Consider the following 18,972-nt stretch of genomic DNA (forward strand, 5'->3'; position numbering starts at 1 on the left):
CTCTTACTTCAAACCAATGTGAGAATTAGGACTAAACTGGAGTATGAAATATATACTCATGAAGGGCCCAACTAGCTGAGAAGACTCTAATGCCATGTTAAAATTTTAGTCAAGTCTAACTCATCCAAAAACTAGCTGAAGGAGGAGGAATGTCCAAAATCTTTATAAGAGACAAAGTATCCTTATTTCAAACTATTATGGGATTCAAAAAAAAATAAATTCAGATCATCTTACCATTTGCAAATGTTAAGTGTTCCCGACTTACAATGATTCTCGAAGATCCACTAATAGGTATTTGCTTGTATGACAGTACATACTTGCCTGGATCTGGTCCACCATGAACTAAGCTACCTCTAAGGCACAACAAATGAGTCACTCCCTAAAAAAAATTAGATGGGACCCACTTCAATATCTCTTGGGTCCACGGTGGGTTGAGTCCACCTAAGAATTTCCATGTATTGATACCATCCATCACTATCACTTTCATCATATTCAATAATAAAGCCTATGGAGGTGGCTATCAAACCTAGCCTTGAGAGGGAGATTGTATATTCTAATCCAAAATGATTGAAAAGAAAATTAATTCCTTGGCAGAAGGTTGCATGTCGTAAGAGCATTCACCAAGTACCAAAATAAAAAAAATTATACTCTCAAAATAGAATCGAAAGAAAATAAAGCCCGTAATGAAGTTCAGTACCTTATTTATAAAAGTCCAATTTTAATTTATGTAAAATAAATTTAAAAAAAAAAAAAGAGAGAAAAAGAAGATCTAAAATTTAAATCTTTGGCAGTTATATGATCAAAAGAAAAGTTTTAAAGTGACTAATTAAATTAGAAGTTTTACTTAGAATTGATTGCAAATCGGCAAAAGAAGTTTTGCAAAAAGATGTTCAAAATCTTGCATCAAAATAAATTTTTACTCTGTGGCAACCGATTTTAAGTATTTTTTATTTTAAAATTGAATTCATAAGAGGAGACATAACTTCTAGTCCATAGTTCTTAACTAGAGAATTTCTATAAAACAAGCCATAAAGCCTAACCAAACCCAAAAAACCTAGTTCTTGTAAATTTCTTCTATAAAACTGATGGTCAGCTTTCTTGAAAATCCTTCTGATACTATAAAATATTCTTCAAACAATAAAGGAAAACTATTATTTTTTACCTAGATCTCATGCTATGGTCTAATTAGCAGTAATTCAAACAGAATGGAAGGATGAAAGGGTGGAAACCAGTTGGTTCTGGAGTTTTAGAATTCTATTGATAGTACTCCATCTCCATCATTGCATATGGGAATATAGAATGTAAAGAGAAAAAGGCATAGCCAGAAGAATTGTGTGAAATAAGTGAATTCCATTTGAGTCATGATTGATTGTCTAACTTATTGCAAAAACCCTCCAGACAAATCGTTAAGCTCGTACGAGTAGTGAAGAAGGAAATGAGAGTTGTGGTTGGTTGTTGATCAAACAAAAGCATGGGAGAAACCACTCAAATCTATTTTTTTTAAAAAGAAGAATAAGAAAAAGAGGAAAAAGAAAAATGAAAGAAAATGAATTTTAAAAAAGAAAAGAAAATACTGGCAAAAATTATTATAGCAACATTTTCATTATTTTTATTTTTTACTTTTACTTTTACTTTTATCTCTAGCTAGGAAAATAGTTATCTGTGAGATCAAATAATTTTTACTATTCTCTTTTCCAAAAAGGATAGGATAGGTCATATTCACCAATCACTGTTCATTCATCAAGTTTTCATTATTCTCTGACAATCACTATCACTTATTGTACTATAATTATATGAAGACCAAGTGGCAACAATCATTAAGGCTACCAAAATCACAAGTTCGTCCTTTGGCTCATCTTTAAAAGAAGAATTCATCTCCATTCTAAATTACAGCTCAAGAGGAAGAACTTAAAAGAGTTTAGAACTCATTCATCTTTGCGCAAGCTTCACAACTTCTAGAAGCACTTTAAGGTAGAGGGAGAAAGCAAGCCTTAGCCTTAACCTTAGGCACCTCTTATAAAACCTACAAAACTATTGTAGTTTTATTATTGTAGTAGTCATAAGTAGGTCACATATTGAGCAACTCTTGTACACTACTATGAAACCACAGGATCTTCCAAATCTTTCAAAACCTTTGTAATCTCCTTACAAACTCTTAAAATTTATAAGATCTTCAAGTAAGTTATTTACAATGTTTACCTAAAAATGCAAACACAATGGTTGGTTCTATTACCTAACTGCATAGATATACATATGTATATATTATCATAGCAGAATGGCTCTATCGTCCATTGATCTACTTATATGTGTATTATCTCTTATAACTTATTTGTCTATTTTGTGTATTTATTTTGTTTTATTTTATTTCTTATGCTTCTTTTTTATTTTCGCTTTCCACTTTCATTATTTGTTTTTCTTGGTTTAAAGTTATATATAGATTCGATTCTCGGTGGCCCTTGGTGTCATATTAGGATGATTTTAGAAGTAAGTATTCTTCTTGGTCATACAGCCATACAAAACCCTTTCTTCTTGTTCAAACTATTTTCGACAGTGAGAACTATATTTCCAAGTTTATTGTTTCAAAAAGTGTTAGGAACTACATCTTCTGAAGAACTCATTTTTCTTTCATTTTGAAATAGTGATGATATAAGTTCTCATCACTTGATAAAAATTTCTCCTTATAATTCACTTCTCATCTCAAAACACCCAAATCTCATAGTAGAAATATCATGTGGGATGGTTGTTGTATTGATTAATAAGATATTATAAAAAAAAAAATATATATATATATATATATATATATATATATATACAACAATGCTACACAGATAAATATCGATATACGATATATGCAATGATAATGATAGAATTTATCTGAACTTAAAATAGGATTGATCTAATTCAATCTATATATTATAAAAGGGGAAAAGTATAAAAAAGTATATTGTGGTTTCACTGATTTTTCATTTCAAAATTTATAATTTATTTTATGTCAAAATGGTATTTCATAATTTATCTCCTTTAATAAACAGTGATAAAATCCTAACATCATCGAATATTACCGACGTAGAAGGTATTCTTATTATTTTTAATTAATAAAGTTTTTTTTTAAAATAATTTATATATGGACTACCACATCAACTCATTATTTTCTATTTTTCCTTTTTGTTAATTAAAATATTAAAAAATAATAATTATAAATTATATATAAATTGCTGCGTGACCAATATTTGACAATATTAGAATTTTGTTACTGTTTATTAACGGAAACAAACTAAGAAATACCACTTTGACACAAAACAAACTACAAATTCTTAAGTATAAAAGTAAAATCACATCATAATTTTTTAGTTTTTTTTTATATTTTCTCATTATAAAAAACACAATTGATAAATATTATCATATTTTATAATTAAAATTAAATAAAATTTAGTTATTTTAAAAAATTAAAAAATAGTAAATTTATTGATATTTTTTAATCATTCATAATAAAAGTAATCTATGAAATTTATCAAATAAAATTTCAATAGTAAAAACTTTATTTTATAATTTGAATATATATTATTAAATATTTTACAATATAATAAATTTTAAATTCAAAAAAATAATAATCGATTTAACTTAGATTTTTTAAATATTAGTAGATTTATATATTTTAATATTTTGCTAACTCATAAAATTAATTTAACAAATAAAACAATTCCTCCCTTCCAATATAGTATAGATAAATTATAAAAATTAGAATAATTAGAGATATTTAAGTTAAATTATTAACTCACTAAAAAAAGAATTGATAATTTTATATACTTCTTATTTTAAAATTTTTTGTTTCATTAATATTTTAAATATTCATTAATTAAATTTAAAATCTTATTTTAATTTCTACTTTAAAATATGAATATATTATTTTAATAATTTATAAATATTTATCTAGATCCTTAATTTGAATTTTTAACAAAATCTTAAATTAATTTAAGGAATAAAATTATCGTTTATTTAAAAATTAAATTTTAAATAATAAAATTATTGTCTACATAATCCATATATATTGCCATTTACCTTGCTTAGTTTACTAAGCTTAACTTATATAAATATAGACAAAATCCATCTTTTAATCGCGGCATCGAATGATGGAGAAATATCCCCATTCATAAGAATTAGCTTCTTCCTGAAACTAAATATAATTTTATATATTTTAATTAATTTTACATAAAAATTTATAAATTATTGATGAAATGATTATTGAATAATGATGTTGAATTTATTCTAAATATATTTTATATAATTAATAAATTTTTATAATTAATATTAGAGTTAATAAATATTAATATTTAAAATTATAAATAATAATAAAAAGAACAAATAATAATGAAACCTTAAAATATTTAATCTATCATTATGTAATAAAGTTTTAGCTAATTAAAATTTAAAAGAATTGGAAAATTAAATATTTACATGGCTGGAAATCCAACTCAGTATAAAAGACAAATACATTGTTTGTTGCATGATCAAACATAATTTAACTACATTTTTATTATCTTTATTATTGTTTAATTACATATTTTTCAGCTTAATTTATGATTTTTATCTTGTTTTTACAGAAAAGCAAGAAAATGGAAAATTATAGAAAAAGCGCAGAAAAAACTGGAAAAGTGATTGGGTCAAAGTGATTTGGCAAAATTACTGCCCAAATCGAGCTGAGGCAGAAAAATCCGGAAGTGAATTTTCAGAAGTGATTGGGGCAAGCGATTTGCCTAAATCACCCTCCCAAATCGCCCAAATCACTTTTACGCAGAAAAAGACAGCAGAGGCGGGAAAAGTGCAGAAATTCAGAATTTAAAAGAAAAGAAGTCCAAATACACCTCAAACACCACCAGCTCAATTCCAAAAGTCACGATGATGTCCTTCTACCAAGAGAATTCCATCTACAACAAAATTCAAAAATAAAAGAGGAATCAAAGACCACAAAAGACCAAGTCAAGATGGGAATTTCCAAACCCTAATTAGATTAAAATTCTCCAGCTATAAAAGGAGACAGCATCTAACCCAGCAACATCATCATCCCTCCTCCTCGGAAATTCTGTAGAATTACAGTAGACTCTTCTTCTCTTCCTTTCTTCTTTCTTTTGTGTATTTCGTCCACCATGAGTTGCTAAATTCATTCTTTTCTAGTTGAAGTTGAGGAAATTTAACATGCAGTCATACTTTGAATCATATTATTTCCTCTCTAATATGAGTTCATGTTGAAAGATTTGGACACATTGGAGTATTTCTTTGGTATGGAGGCAACTTGGACCGCTGATGGACTTTTGTTAAATTAACAAAAGTATATACTTGACTTCCTTCACAAAGCATAGATGGGAGATTGCAAGAGAATTTCCACACCAGCAACTCTGAGTGATCCCGCGTTATATCGGAGTATAGTAAATGGATTGCAATACTTGAGTTTAACCTGACTCGAGGTCTGTTATTTAGTTCAAAATGTTTCTCAGTTTCTTCATGCACCTACTGAGAACAATGGATGTTCGGTTGAGCATATATTGAGGTATCTCAAGCACACTGCTAGTCATGGTCTTCACATATCCAAATCGGCAAACACAAATTTGAATATATATTCTGATGCTAATTGAGCGAGTGACATTGATGATCGCAATTCCACCAAAGATTATGCTATTTTCATGGGCACAAATATCATATCTTAGAATTCCAAGAAATAACAAACAGTTGCTCGTTTGTCAATAGAGATTGAGTATCGAGCTATTGGTCTTGCTATCACTGAATTAACTTGGATTCGAGCTATTGGTCTTGCTGTCACTAAATTAACTTGGATTCAGTCAATGTTGCATGACATTACTTTCCATTCCACCAAAACTCCTAACTTGTGGTGTGATAATATTGGCGCAACATATCTTTCTATCAATCATATTTTCCATGCTCAGACGAAGCACTCAATTAGCCGACATTCTGACTAAACCATTATTCAAGATGTGGCATCAAACTCTAATACAACACTTAACAATTCGTCCTGTCCCACAACACACGAATTGAGAGGGCATGATAAGGCTTAGAGTTGGTTGAGATAATATTTGTTATTATACAGTCTATATACTTAGCCACTAGCTAACTGTTGATAAACCTTATATATACTATATAAATTTATTCTATACAAAAATACAAACAACACATAGAATTTTCAATACTATAGACCTCCATAATAAATATCAATCTATTGGTTGATAATGAGGAGTAAATGGAAATCTTTTATTTTTTAAGAATAACAAAATTGAGAGAGAGATTTGAAGATCGTAGAAGATGAATGATGAATTTTCGGGTTAGAGATTTGATGAAAAGAAATAAAGAATGATTTTCTTCAATTCTCATCAGTAAATAGCGGTGCATGTCCATGTAGACACAATTTTCAGAGATTCACTCGCTTGCCATCACGCGAGTTCACGAAAGTGTTGACAGGATAAATTATATTTTAAAAAAATTATTTTTATAATTTAGCTGTTTATTAGATTATGAAAAAAATTGAATTGTAAGTAGTAAAATTTAGATGTCTAAATATACATTTGGGCAAAATAAATTATCTAATATTCAGGCCTTGAATATAAAAAGAGATAGATAGCATAGAGATAATAATACAAACACAATAAATAAAGATAAAATGTGGAGGAAGAAAAAGCAAAGAGAGAAATAGAGAAAGACCAAACATAAAGAGAGAGGGTGAGAGACATCAAGGGAAAGAGATAAGAAGGAATAATAACAATAATAGTAAAGGACTTATCCATCAAAATATAAACAGTTATTTGTAAATTAAATAATTTGAGCTTCAAAGAGCTTACCATTGATTTAGTTCAAAATCCGATATATATACTGGAGTCTAAAATAAACTATAGAGATTTTGACAAGGGTCAAGTGGCACTATATATTTTTGTGCATATTTAATATATTTCATTTTTATTTTTAAGTTATATTTTTATATTTAATAATGTCACAAATTAATATATCCTTAATAAATACAATTTATTATTTTAACTGTTAAAATTTATATATAATTTTTTAATTTTCTATAATATATTAATTTACAATTAAAAAAATATAAAATTAAAAATTAGATATATTTATAAAATAATCAATAAAAAATTAATATATATCTATTTTTTAATATATTTAAACTTGTAATATGTATTTTTAATTATATTTATATCATTAATAAATTTATTTATATATATATATATAATTGAATTTTAAAATAGAGTGATAAGAGATTTATAAGTGTTAGTATTAAATTTACATACAAGATATTGATAATTCACACAATTAACTCTATATATTTGTGAATGTGGTGCAATATATTTATATTTTTTTATATAAAATAAAAATTAATGCATATGTAATAAATATAATTTATTATTTGTTTAATCACAATTAATATGGCCTTTTGATTTCTTAATATTTTGTAATATAATAAATATAATTTTTATTATATTTATTGATGACCTTTTGATATTCTACTATTTTTTAATATACCATATTATTAATATTGTAATAAAAATTTTATAGTATTTTTATAATTAAAAAATTTTATTGTATTTTTTATTTTAATAATTAATAAAATATTAAAAATATATTTATAAAAAATTAAATAAATATAATATAAAAAATATTTGGATAATAAAAAAACCTTTTTATTAATAGTTTTATAATAAAAGACTATATAAAAAGTTTTTAATGTCTCACATTATTATTATTTATTTATTTGATAATTTTATAAAATTGTAATTAATATAATTTAATTATAAATGTTGTAGAGAATGATAATATAAAATAAATATATAAATATAGAATCGATTAAAATTATTATAAAAAATATTAACTGTGATAAAAATATTAAAGAATTAAAGAATTAATTGTATAAAATATTATTAAATTAAAAATTTATTCAATTTAAATAATTATAAAAAATTAATAAATATAAATAATTAAAGTATAATTAAAATAAAATTGTGATTTTAATACTATAAATTAAGTGTTATGAATATTAAATTATTAAATTTAAATTATTATAATTCATTATATTAATAATTATAATAATTTTAATCTCGTCACAAAAATGTAACTATTATTATCTATTCTATATGAGCACAATTTCGATTGCATGTATTTTTTCATTTGTTTCTAAACGGCTTTTATATTAAAATTTTTCTTTTTTATTATTTTCTTCGTAAATAAAATTTTCGACAGCTAACTCAGCTCTATTAATTAAATTGAAGTTAAACGATAAATCATTTGGAGAATGAAAATTATTCGTATATATTCTTCTAACGTAATTAATATATTAAATTTTACCAAGAAATTGCCGCAACCACTGCCACCATCGTTGGAGAGCTTAATAAACTTTATTTTTTTACCAATATAATTCTTTAAATAGAATTTATTATTAAATATTAATAATATATAATAATTAATACTAAAATTTTTTATTTTTTTTGCTGCAATTAAGTTTAGTATATAGTATATGAATTTATATTTAATTACTATTTTGAATTTAAAATATTAAAAACTAGATAAAAAAATCATTTTGAACTTCGACCTAATTTGATTAAAATTAGTTCAATCTGTTTGATTGGACTTTTTAACATTTTTTTTTCTTTCCTGCAAGTTCAGTACCACCTACCAAAACAAAAAATTCAAATCACTTTCGTATTCCCAAATTCACACAGCGTTGTAGCATTTCACGGTAACATTGCCGGTGAAGTTTCACCCAAAAAAAAAGGGGGAAAGATTAAACGGCAATTTATTGAAAATAAAATAAAGAGTAATCTTACAAATGAATGGTTAACCACTGACCTTATACAAACTCCTGTAGAGTTTGAGAAAATTATAAGAATATTAAACATGCTTTTAGAGATAATGTTCCATTCCATGATACAAGTACATAAATTACCTCAGAAACCAAAACTGGAATTAGAGTAGAGGCCAGAAACTCAATGATATCAAAATGAAAACAACATTATTGGGTATGAAAAGATAGATCTTTTAGCTGTTGAGGATCAACCTCTGATGGTGCCCGAGTAAGGGCACACTGCGCAGTTGTCGTCTTGGGGAAAGCAATGACATCCCTGATGGAATTAGCTTCGGCCAACAACATAACCAGTCTATCCAAGCCATATGCAATTCCCCCTACAAATGGAAAAGACTAGATTTCAAAAAGCTTTCTTTTTTTGGTCAATAATAAAGAGCACATAGGATAGTAAGATGAGCCTCAGCCAACAAACGACGACTCCCAAATACTTTTTCTGAGTTCAGAATTACAACTACAATTTGCAATCCATCCATACAGGAAAGATAAATTATAATTTTTGACCCCCACTACCACCCAGCACCCAAGGATGAGGTAGCAGAGAGCTAGGTTGAGGCTATTTGGTTACGAGAAATTCATTCCAGGTAAGAAAACTTTAATTACATAGTACTTGGACAAGGTTGAGAATTCCATACCATGTGGAGGAGCACCCATGTCTAAAGCCTCCAGAAGATATCCAAATTTTGCTTCAGCCTGCAGATAAAATACAAAACTCCAAACTACTGTAAGAATATCCAGTAATCAGTAACACATGATGAGTTACGCATGCTTATGCTTTGAGCATGGGCCTTTCCTCTTTAAGTGTTTCATTGTTTCAAGCATTCTTGAAGTTGTAATACTCTTCAGGTTTGAGATTAGTAGTAGTTGAAGGTCAATATTCAAGATGAAGCTGAGGAGGGATGCTACATGGTAGACTGGTACACTTGGGTCTATTTCATATGTATTTCCTCATGTATGATGAGAACAAAAATTAATCTTTCAGTGGTTATTTTCTATTTATTGCTGGATTCATGTTTATTTTACAAATTATTCAGGCTGGCTGTAACCATTATCCCCTGATTATTTACATTATGGCCATGCTTATTTACATCATGTAACATATGAACGTGGTGAATTTCATGAAACCTAATTGCAAAGTGCATAAGAGTCTCCTCACCTGCTCAGGGGAGATGCCAACAATTTCCAAAACCTTTTGTTGGACTTCGCGTTTATAAATTCTCAAACTTCCTCCACCAATCTGATAACACAGCCAAATTTCATCATTACTATCTATCATAAGCCTCAAGCTTGCACAACAGAAAGGTAAACTACCTCAACCCCATTGTAAACCATGTCATAAGCAAGGGCACGAGCAGAGGAAAGGTCTTCCATGTCTTCAGGCTTGGGTGCTGTAAATGGGTGATGCAAAGCCTGCAATACAACATGAGTCTCAACTGACATACAGAAAAAAATGGGTGTACACGAATGACAAAAAATGACTTGTTGATGTTAATGCAACCAGATAAGTTTAACTTCCTTTTTATTTAATCTCTATTGTGCAAATTCCTTGACCTAACTCAAAGATAACCATATAAGGAAGCCAATGTTACTTGTGACTGCTCATGCACACTAATGAAAAAGGGGTGCATAACATGACAGCTCTTATCATCTTATCAGACAAAAGCACAATAATTCAATATTGCAAAGTTTCCAAAATTTAAATTAATGGCAGTTTAATCATACAAGGCAGCAAGCATGTCATTGACGTCATCGTTCAGGAGAAGAAGAACACTTGCAATACCACTAAATCAAAATAGAGTCACTATTCACTAGTTTATGTGCGTGTAACCCTATGAAAATTTAAATGAACAATGCCCCATTTTATCTCATTAGTCATTACAAACCTCAAGCCTCTGCTCTGATTCATTCCACTCAAACATTGGGAAATCAGTCACCCATAGGATGGAATGCCTGGACTAAAATATCAAATAAAGAAGAGGAAAAATATCAGAAAACTTACAGATAAATGGTTAGAAAATTTTACAATCTAGACAGGTAAAAAAAAACGTACATGATCAATCAAACCCATCTCACTGGCTATAAACATCCTCAGTCGGTCCAAAGTTTTATTAACTGATGCATGGTGACCCACTGCAAACAATATAAGATCCCCTGGTCCTGCAGAGCATCGTCTCAGCAACTGTTCTTTATTCATTGGATCCAAACTTGACACTAGTGCTGGAATTCCCTCAACCTCCCCTATAAAAGATTTACCTCTCTAAGTGTGAAATACTGAATATCATTCTCCTTCTAAGAAGATGGATTTGTCCAGGAATAAAGAAAATAGGGAGTAAATTGTATCTTTTTACCATTATCTAAGACCTTGAGAAAGGGTAGTCCCTTTGCTCCAGACTTGAACGCTTCGTTGTAAATATCACCTTTCTTAAGAGCTGTATTTGAATAACTCTTAGCACCTGAAGGCACAGATAATACTTTGATAATCCCCCCATTTTTCAAGCTATCTGCGAACACCCTGAAGGGGGACTCTACAAAAATATCAGACACCTGCAGCACCAGCAAATAACTCGGAATTAAGCTAAGTTGTAAGTTCATTTTTTCTTTCTTCTTTTTATTTGAATAACACAATAATCACAGATGAATAGTCATGCCTAGATCAAGTATTCAATATAGTTTGTGCATGGCATGTCAAGTTCCTTGATAATAATATATATTCTAAAATAGAATCATTATATATTATAATGATATTTTTTTTAATGATATAGTCATGTAAGCGTCACATGAAAGGAGATAATTACATCTTTCAACTCAAGATCAAATCTTGTATCTGGCCTGTCTGAACCATAACGATCCATAGCTTCAACATATGTAAGCCTTGGGAAAGGGTTTGGCAGATGGACACCTTTAATCTCAAGGAAAATCTGCGATCAAATTAACTTTTAAATCATAACTTGTAATGCACACACATCAACCGAATGCTGAAAATGGCAAAATTTCTGCAAATGCCAAATGAATACACAGTATAGCACAAATAGGTTGTGGTTTATTGACATATTTCGTGGATCCAACAAAACCACAAAATTTCAAGGACTATTTAATGAGATCTCTCAAGTATCTGGTTGGGTAAACAATGATCTGACCTCATTTGGTGATTGACAACCTTAGGTTGTAACAAAGCAAAAAACAAAAAGCAAGCCGAGCCATAGCTTCAACCATTTCTGAAGACAAGCTGACATTAGCTCAGCTTGATTAGCCTTTGATTTTTTTTTTTTTTGTTATTTACCTAGAAGTAGTTACGACATAGAACATCTTAAGAAATTATAAATTCATACTACCTCATAATTAGATGTCTGAATCCTCATCTATCAACTGCACTGAGCATAAAAATATGAAGACATTCTCTATAGTTAAGAAGTTAAGACAGAGAAGAAGAGATCCTTTATTCACCTGAAACAGTTACAATACAGGTTGACTCACAAAAGATAAAAAAGTTGAGACAGTGAAATAAGCCAATACATCCTTTATTGTTAAAAGTTAAGACATAAGTCCTAGCCAAGGGTACAACCTTATAATTCCACAAAATAAAATATCTAATTAATCTCTTAGGCCTGACCAAGGCTTCATGAAGCTGTTCTTGACTTTTGTCATTTTATGGGCCCCCACCCCTAAACGTTACATGTGAAGTACAACCTTTGAAAGTCATATTGATGTGAATATGTGATACTAGCTTAATCCATCTGATTTACACTAGATGAAGAGATAACATTCTTTGATGCTCTATGTGATGCCAATAAAGATGTATTACATGCAAACTAAAATAAAGGGAGAAGTGGTAAGCTCTTCCAATTTATGAAGCCAATAAAAAATATAAGAGCCTTTAACCTTATAAGAGAATATGAGACCATCTTAAGAATCATATAAAGTCAGGAAGCAAATTACTTCTCACTTTCCTTTTCCCTCCATTTGGCATGATTTGTTTTGTAAGAAAAAAATTCAGAAGAATTCTTGCAGCATTTCATTATTTTTGTAAATGAAATTTTGTAAGTTAAAAAAGAAATGAATTCTTCCATTCCAAACAAGAAAATTTATAGAAGAGAATTGAATTGAATTCCTGTGGAATTTTTTATTCCAGACAAAGGGTTTAGGTTTTCATCCTCCTCCACCCTTTTATTTGACCTGTAGCAATACCCTGTAATGAAAAATTGTGAACTACACAGCAAATAGACATACTGACCTTTCGAATCAAATCTTCATTGAGCCTCAGCATATCCTCCAAGGGAGTGAATGCTAGTTCCATATCAAGCTGAGTGAACTCAGGTTGTCTATCAGCCCTTAGATCTTCATCTCTAAAACATCTGCAAACAAGGAAACCAAATCCGGTTTACTACTATCACAATTGAAAACCTCCCTACAACAATCTGACACACCAAAGGAATAATAAATCAACAAATAAAGAAAAAATGTTTTCTGCTTGGCTGATAAAGCAGAAAACATTTACCACATGAATCTCAAGAAGGTAGAGCTCATATGTTCTCCGTGGCATACATAAAAATTCTACATGTCAAAACTTTTGTTGGCACCTGAGGTTTTCTACTATAGTTCAGCCTTGATTTAAACCTAATTTTCTGCTATAATTTGGCCTTAATTCTGATATTGAATATCTTGTCATCTCTCCCAGATGTTTGTGCTGGTTTTTATACTCCTTTCCTTCATTATAATGGATCAATACAATTATCTTCAAGTTTATTGGCAGAGAACAAAGCTAGGAGCGTATTTGAAGAAAGCACAATCACAACAATACCAGCCTACATGACCACCAGAAATTACCTTGCAATTTGATAATATCTGTCAAAACCCGATACCATCAGCATTTGCTTAAAGAGTTGAGGACTTTGGGGCAAAGCATAAAATGTTCCTGGCTTCAAAATACACATTAAAGTGAACCATATTAGCAAGCAATGGACAAACCAACAAAGTAGCACAAGTAACTCTAGCTACAACCTAGAACCTATCTTCAAGTATATTCATGAATAAATGATGTAATTATCAGCCAAATAATGCCAAAATTGAGGAGACTGATAGAACCAGATTTGTTTTCTTCAGCTATACATAATGCTCTCACACAATTCCAACAACTCTGGACCACATTATGAATATACTCAGAGACATTGTACAAAACCATCTTCTAGTAATTTCAGATACGGGAGACATGACATCTTCCAAACTACATATACTACAATGACTTTGTAGGTTAGCCAATTTTTACATAGATGAGACCTATGGACATCCAACAGATAATATCCAGTTGTCAAAATTGAATAATTTATAAGTTGCACGCATGGCTGTGGGAGCATGTCATGAAATTTTAATGGTTACTTAAATAAATGGCAAGTACCTGAACTCTTGAGGGCACCAAATAATCTCGAGCGCCTTCTGGAGTAGATCTAGAAAGTATTGGAGTCTCAATCTACCTTAGAATCATCAAAAAATCATGATGAAAACAGAGTGCAAAAGTTAAAAAGAATATATACATATATATATAAACAAATGAGAATAAAAATAATTAAGCAAAAAGTCTGGCAGGCTTCTCGTGGTTTACCTCCACAAAACCATGCACATCTTCTAGATATCTTCGGATGAGCTTCACTACTCTGTGCCGCAACATTATGTTAAAATTCATTTGTTGCCGCCGTAAATCAAGGCATCGGAATCTATAAACAGGAAAGTTTCTTTAATCAATTGAACCTCAGGATGTATAGGAAAAATATGCAAAAGGCATATAGAAATTAAAAGTTGAGATACTATGTAAGTTAGCAAAAGAAATTGTGGTCTATGCAGGCATAGTTTCAAATTTCCAAGGGATAAACAAGCATGCATTTCTACTTTCTAGTTAGCAGCATGTCAATGAAGGCCTTAGAATCAACATCGACAAAGATTAGGGAGATGCTTCCAAATATCATTAGTAACTTCAGGGGAAATACTTGATCATAAAACATGAAAATATTTGAAGAATATCCTTTTACGTTAAGAATAAATTAAAAAGAATCCTTCTAAATATTACTACCTACTACTAAATTTATCACGCAATAGCAACTAAATTATTTAGGATATTCCAAATGGAGGTTACAGAAGTAGCAAGAAAGAACAGGAAGCTAATGGAAATAGCTCCAAGCAGCAAAAGTGATATTAAATAATGACAAATGAATGTAAAGAGTTAAAAGGAGCAATCTTTTGAATAAATATCTAAACTCAAGATCCTTTAACTAGCACAAAGAGAAAAAATAAATAAACAAAATATTGTCCCATGACCAACTAGTGGAATGACAAAATGTATTGCCCATCAATCAATTTCTTCTAACTCTAGAAAAGAAAAATCCTCTTCATTTTACATCTCTTAGCTGAAAGTTTAAAAACTGAAAATTTACAGAATGGGAAGTGCCATACAAATGCCATGCTACCAATAACATGGGAGTCTCACCCTTCTAAACTTATTGAAAGTTATTCAATTTAAGCCAAATGAATTTCAGCTGATATGGTCTTACATATAATATGTGAGTTTGGTTAAATTTTACGATTAAGTTAGTTTGGTGCTGTTCGTTAAAAAAAAAAAAAAGAACAACCAAACCAGACTAACAAGCAATCTTTCGTCACTGTTTAATATTTAAGGTCACTAATTTTTCAGCTGAATATTAAAAATTTTAGGACAAAAAAAGACAAGCCAAACAAATTGATCGGACTGCATTTATTTCTGTTCGGTTACTTCAATTTTTATAACAATTTAGTCAGTTTTGTTTCAGTTAGTTTCTAAAGTTCACCCAATTTTGAAATTCTCAGACCAAATAACGAAATTAACTACATGTTCACCTTCAAAAACTATTACAAACTTTAAATTTAGAATAGTCAAGAGTCAGCTACCTCAAACGGATCTCCTCTTTGACAAACTCTTTAGCATCATCTGCCGTGGTAACTAAAAATGGTAACTTTGATCTCACTGCATTCAATACTTGAACATGCTCTGCAGCAACCTGGCACGCATAATCAGCATCTTGTCATAAAATTCACAAAAACAAGTATAGGATTTCACAATGTGCACACATCAAAAAGAAAAAGCTAAAATGGATTCAGCAAATTAATTCACATTTCTTCTTATAACTTGACAACAAGAAAATGAAAAGAAAAATCAAAAGCTTGAATTAAATGGAATAGAATAATACCTCAATTAAGCCAGTTTTCATCTTCTTATTAATAGACTCACTAGGCCTAGACCGAACGACACCTTCCACCGCTATCACATATTCCAGCCTCAAGTCATTTATAAGAGAATGGGCATCAGGGAAGTCATCAGGAAGCGTTGTAACCTGAAATTTCACCTCGAAACCATCAAAAACGGGGGCGAGCACAAGAAAGTGAATACACAGAATCAACAACACCACCATGAAATGGGATGGGATTGTGCCTCCGTCCACAGTGCATACACACACATACTTACTGAATATATATACATACCTGAACAATGCCAGTGTGGTCTCTGAGATTGAGAAAAGTGAGCCCACCATGGACCCTATGGAGAGCAACCCATCCACAAAGGCGAACACGCTTACCCACATCGTTAACAGACAATTCGCCGCAAAACCCAGTACGGGAGACCCAATCCAAGGCCTCCTTGACAGCTGCTGATGGTGCTTTGGGAATGGTATCAGTGGAAGAAGCAGAAGCAGAAAGGAAAACATTTCTTGTGTTTTTGGGAATTGTTTTCTGAAAATGGTGTTTGAAGATAGTATGAAGCAGAGGAAGGGAGCGTCTGCAGCTGAGAGTTACGAGAGGAAGCGATTTGAGAAGAAGGGACATTTTGACGACCGCTCAGAGAGGCAGAGACGAAACCCCGGTGACAGAATGGAGAAGGGTTTATGATTATGATTGCGTTTGAACGACGGGGCTAAACAATAGATACACGTGTTATGGCACGTGACATGGAGAAACATTCTCAACTGACCCATTGGTTAATTTTATCTATAGTCTCTAAACCTTAAAAACTATTCCATTACCATCCCTCCACTTCAATTTTAATCACAAAAATTTTCCATCTTAATTTAAGTTAACCAAAAAATCTCTCCCCCATTTCATCGAGATTTTCGAGATTTTCGCTAATGGCTAACATCGAGATTTTAAAGAAATAATGTTATTCAAAAGATCACCGTTTCGGTTGAACTAAAATTAATGGGTACTGAGACTCCCTATATAGAGACCATTGACTATAAAGGGAGTCTATGTGCTAGAATAGGATATTAGTTATTGAGAGCTAGATGTATTTGTACTGCAAAGATTATAATTCACATTGATGTAAGTTTGATTTTGGACTATGGTTCTAATAGTTTAGCAAATGTCTTAAAGGATGTCACTTTGGATGTTAGTTGACACATACAAAAAAGTTATTGCTTATTAAGTTAGATCTGTCATAAAAAAATGCTGCTTGGGATGTTTTTTTTAAATTTTTGAAGTATTGTTTTGTGCTAAAAAAAATGCAATGGTTATTTTTTTTCACTTTGTGAGATGTGGCTACAGTGGATCTTGTTTTGAATTATAGGATGTTATTATATGTGTGTTGCCTGCAGTTTGATTAGGAGGTAGGATGTTGCTTGCAGTATTATTAGATATATTTTTATGGAGTTTTTCTTTTTAGTTTTAGACTTCTTGTATAGGAATTTGATAGATGCATAGTTTTGTATAGTTTTGTTATATGTTGACTTTGGCAATAAAATTTTTATTAACAAAAAAAAACTCTATCAGAAGATATTCTCATAATTTTTTTTAATATTTTACTTTGGTCTAATTCTGTCTTTCTACTATTAAACTTTTATGTCTTGTCAGAGAGTTTCTAATCAAAAAGTTAGATTAAAACAGAGTTTTTAGGGTTTAAATTTATTGAAAGAGAGTATAATTATAATTTCTATATTGAAAAATGAGATTTCAACAAAATTTATTGAGTTTGAAAAGTCAATTAAAAATATTGAGTGTGTGGAGAGTGAAAATTAAAGGGTGAAAAATAGACTTAGTAAACAAATGTTCAAAAGTTTGAAACTTCAAATTTCATATTGAGAAATTATGTTTAAATTGATTTTAATCCACTTCATATTGTATTTAGCTGAAAATCTCACAAAAAATAGGTTAAGGGTGATTTTTTATTGATTTAAATCAAAGTTGAAAGTTTTTTGTAATTGAGATTGAAGTTAAAAGATGGTAATAAAATACCTTCAAATTTTAGGGATGATGGATAAAAGTTACCCAACTCCATTACATTTAACTCTTCTTTTTAATAAAACAATAACTATCTGGTCTTTATAGTAGAGAAAAACTCATTAGTTAGTTTCTCAATTTTGAAAAACACATTAAAATATCATAAAGTTTTAAAAAATCTACTAATTAATACTCTCGTTAGTTGTATCTATTAACTATTTTATTATTAGTTTTTATAGTATGAAAAAACTCATTAATTGAACTTTTAGTTTTATAAAATATATATTAATTAGTCCTCCTTATTGAGAGCATTTTAGATTTTTTTACAACACTTAACATTTAAATTTAATAGTAATAACTAATTAGTAGACTTTTTAAATTTTTTGAAATATTATTTATTTTAAATTGAAAGATTAATCGATGGGTTTTTATATACCACAAAACTAAATAGATTTTTTTTTCTTTTTTAAATTATTAATGGTTTGTGAGAAGATAGAACTTAAAATATTTTTATTTTTTAGTAACTAATGTGATTAGAAATACAGATAATCAAGTAATTCCAACAAGAGAATACCACAAAAAATTCTTGATGAGTTAACTAAGTAGGGAGAAAATACATATTAGAACACCACAAGATTGAACCTTGATAAGTTGTTAAATAATGGAGAAAAACCAAATATTGTTCATAATATCATCTTTATTCATTGTCCAATCATAACTGCCACATTAACGGTGTTTTTATAGTCGCCAAACCCTAATTCTAGTGTAGAAAGGTATAATTACAATATAGGAAGGATATCTAATCAAATAGTCAAACCTAAATTGCATTAAAAAATATTTTTCTAAATTGTCTTAAAGAAATCTCCTTCTTAAAT

General features: G+C 29.6%; 1 protein-coding gene across 2 annotated transcripts; it reads right to left on the reverse strand.

The window, feature by feature from the left end:
* Nucleotides 1-8,786: 8,786 nt before the first annotated feature.
* LOC110619774 (aspartate--tRNA ligase, chloroplastic/mitochondrial) lies at nt 8,787-16,776 on the reverse strand. Of its 2 annotated transcripts, none has more exons than XM_021763322.2 (15): nt 16,370-16,776; nt 16,078-16,221; nt 15,779-15,888; nt 14,463-14,574; nt 14,259-14,330; nt 13,691-13,782; nt 13,098-13,218; nt 11,662-11,784; nt 11,215-11,410; nt 10,917-11,104; nt 10,750-10,821; nt 10,178-10,276; nt 10,023-10,103; nt 9,502-9,559; nt 8,787-9,186 (listed from the first exon to the last, which is right to left on the reverse strand). In XM_021763322.2, the coding sequence occupies exons 1-15, from the start codon at nt 16,709-16,711 to the stop codon at nt 9,017-9,019; spliced, it is 1,980 nt and encodes a 659-aa protein (XP_021619014.1). In that variant the 5' UTR covers nt 16,712-16,776; the 3' UTR covers nt 8,787-9,016. The 2 variants fall into 2 exon arrangements, with proteins under 2 accessions (XP_021619014.1, XP_021619015.1); XM_021763323.2 differs by having other exon boundaries at nt 16,353-16,494.
* Nucleotides 16,777-18,972: the final 2,196 nt, after the last annotated feature.

Source organism: Manihot esculenta, chromosome 7 (assembly GCF_001659605.2).
Source record: "Manihot esculenta cultivar AM560-2 chromosome 7, M.esculenta_v8, whole genome shotgun sequence".
Classification (NCBI taxonomy): domain Eukaryota; kingdom Viridiplantae; phylum Streptophyta; class Magnoliopsida; order Malpighiales; family Euphorbiaceae; genus Manihot; species Manihot esculenta.

Coding starts and splice junctions, on each gene's coding strand:
- LOC110619774 (XM_021763322.2), bottom strand. CDS start 16,711: ATGTCCCTTCTTCTCAAATCGCTTCCTCTCGTAACTCTCAGCTGCAGA. Junction 13,783..14,258: donor TGGTGCCCTCAAGAGTTCAG/GTACTTGCCATT, acceptor TGTATTTTGAAG/CCAGGAACATTTTATGCTTT. Junction 11,785..13,097: donor ATGAAGATTTGATTCGAAAG/GTCAGTATGTCT, acceptor ATTTGATCGCAG/ATTTTCCTTGAGATTAAAGG.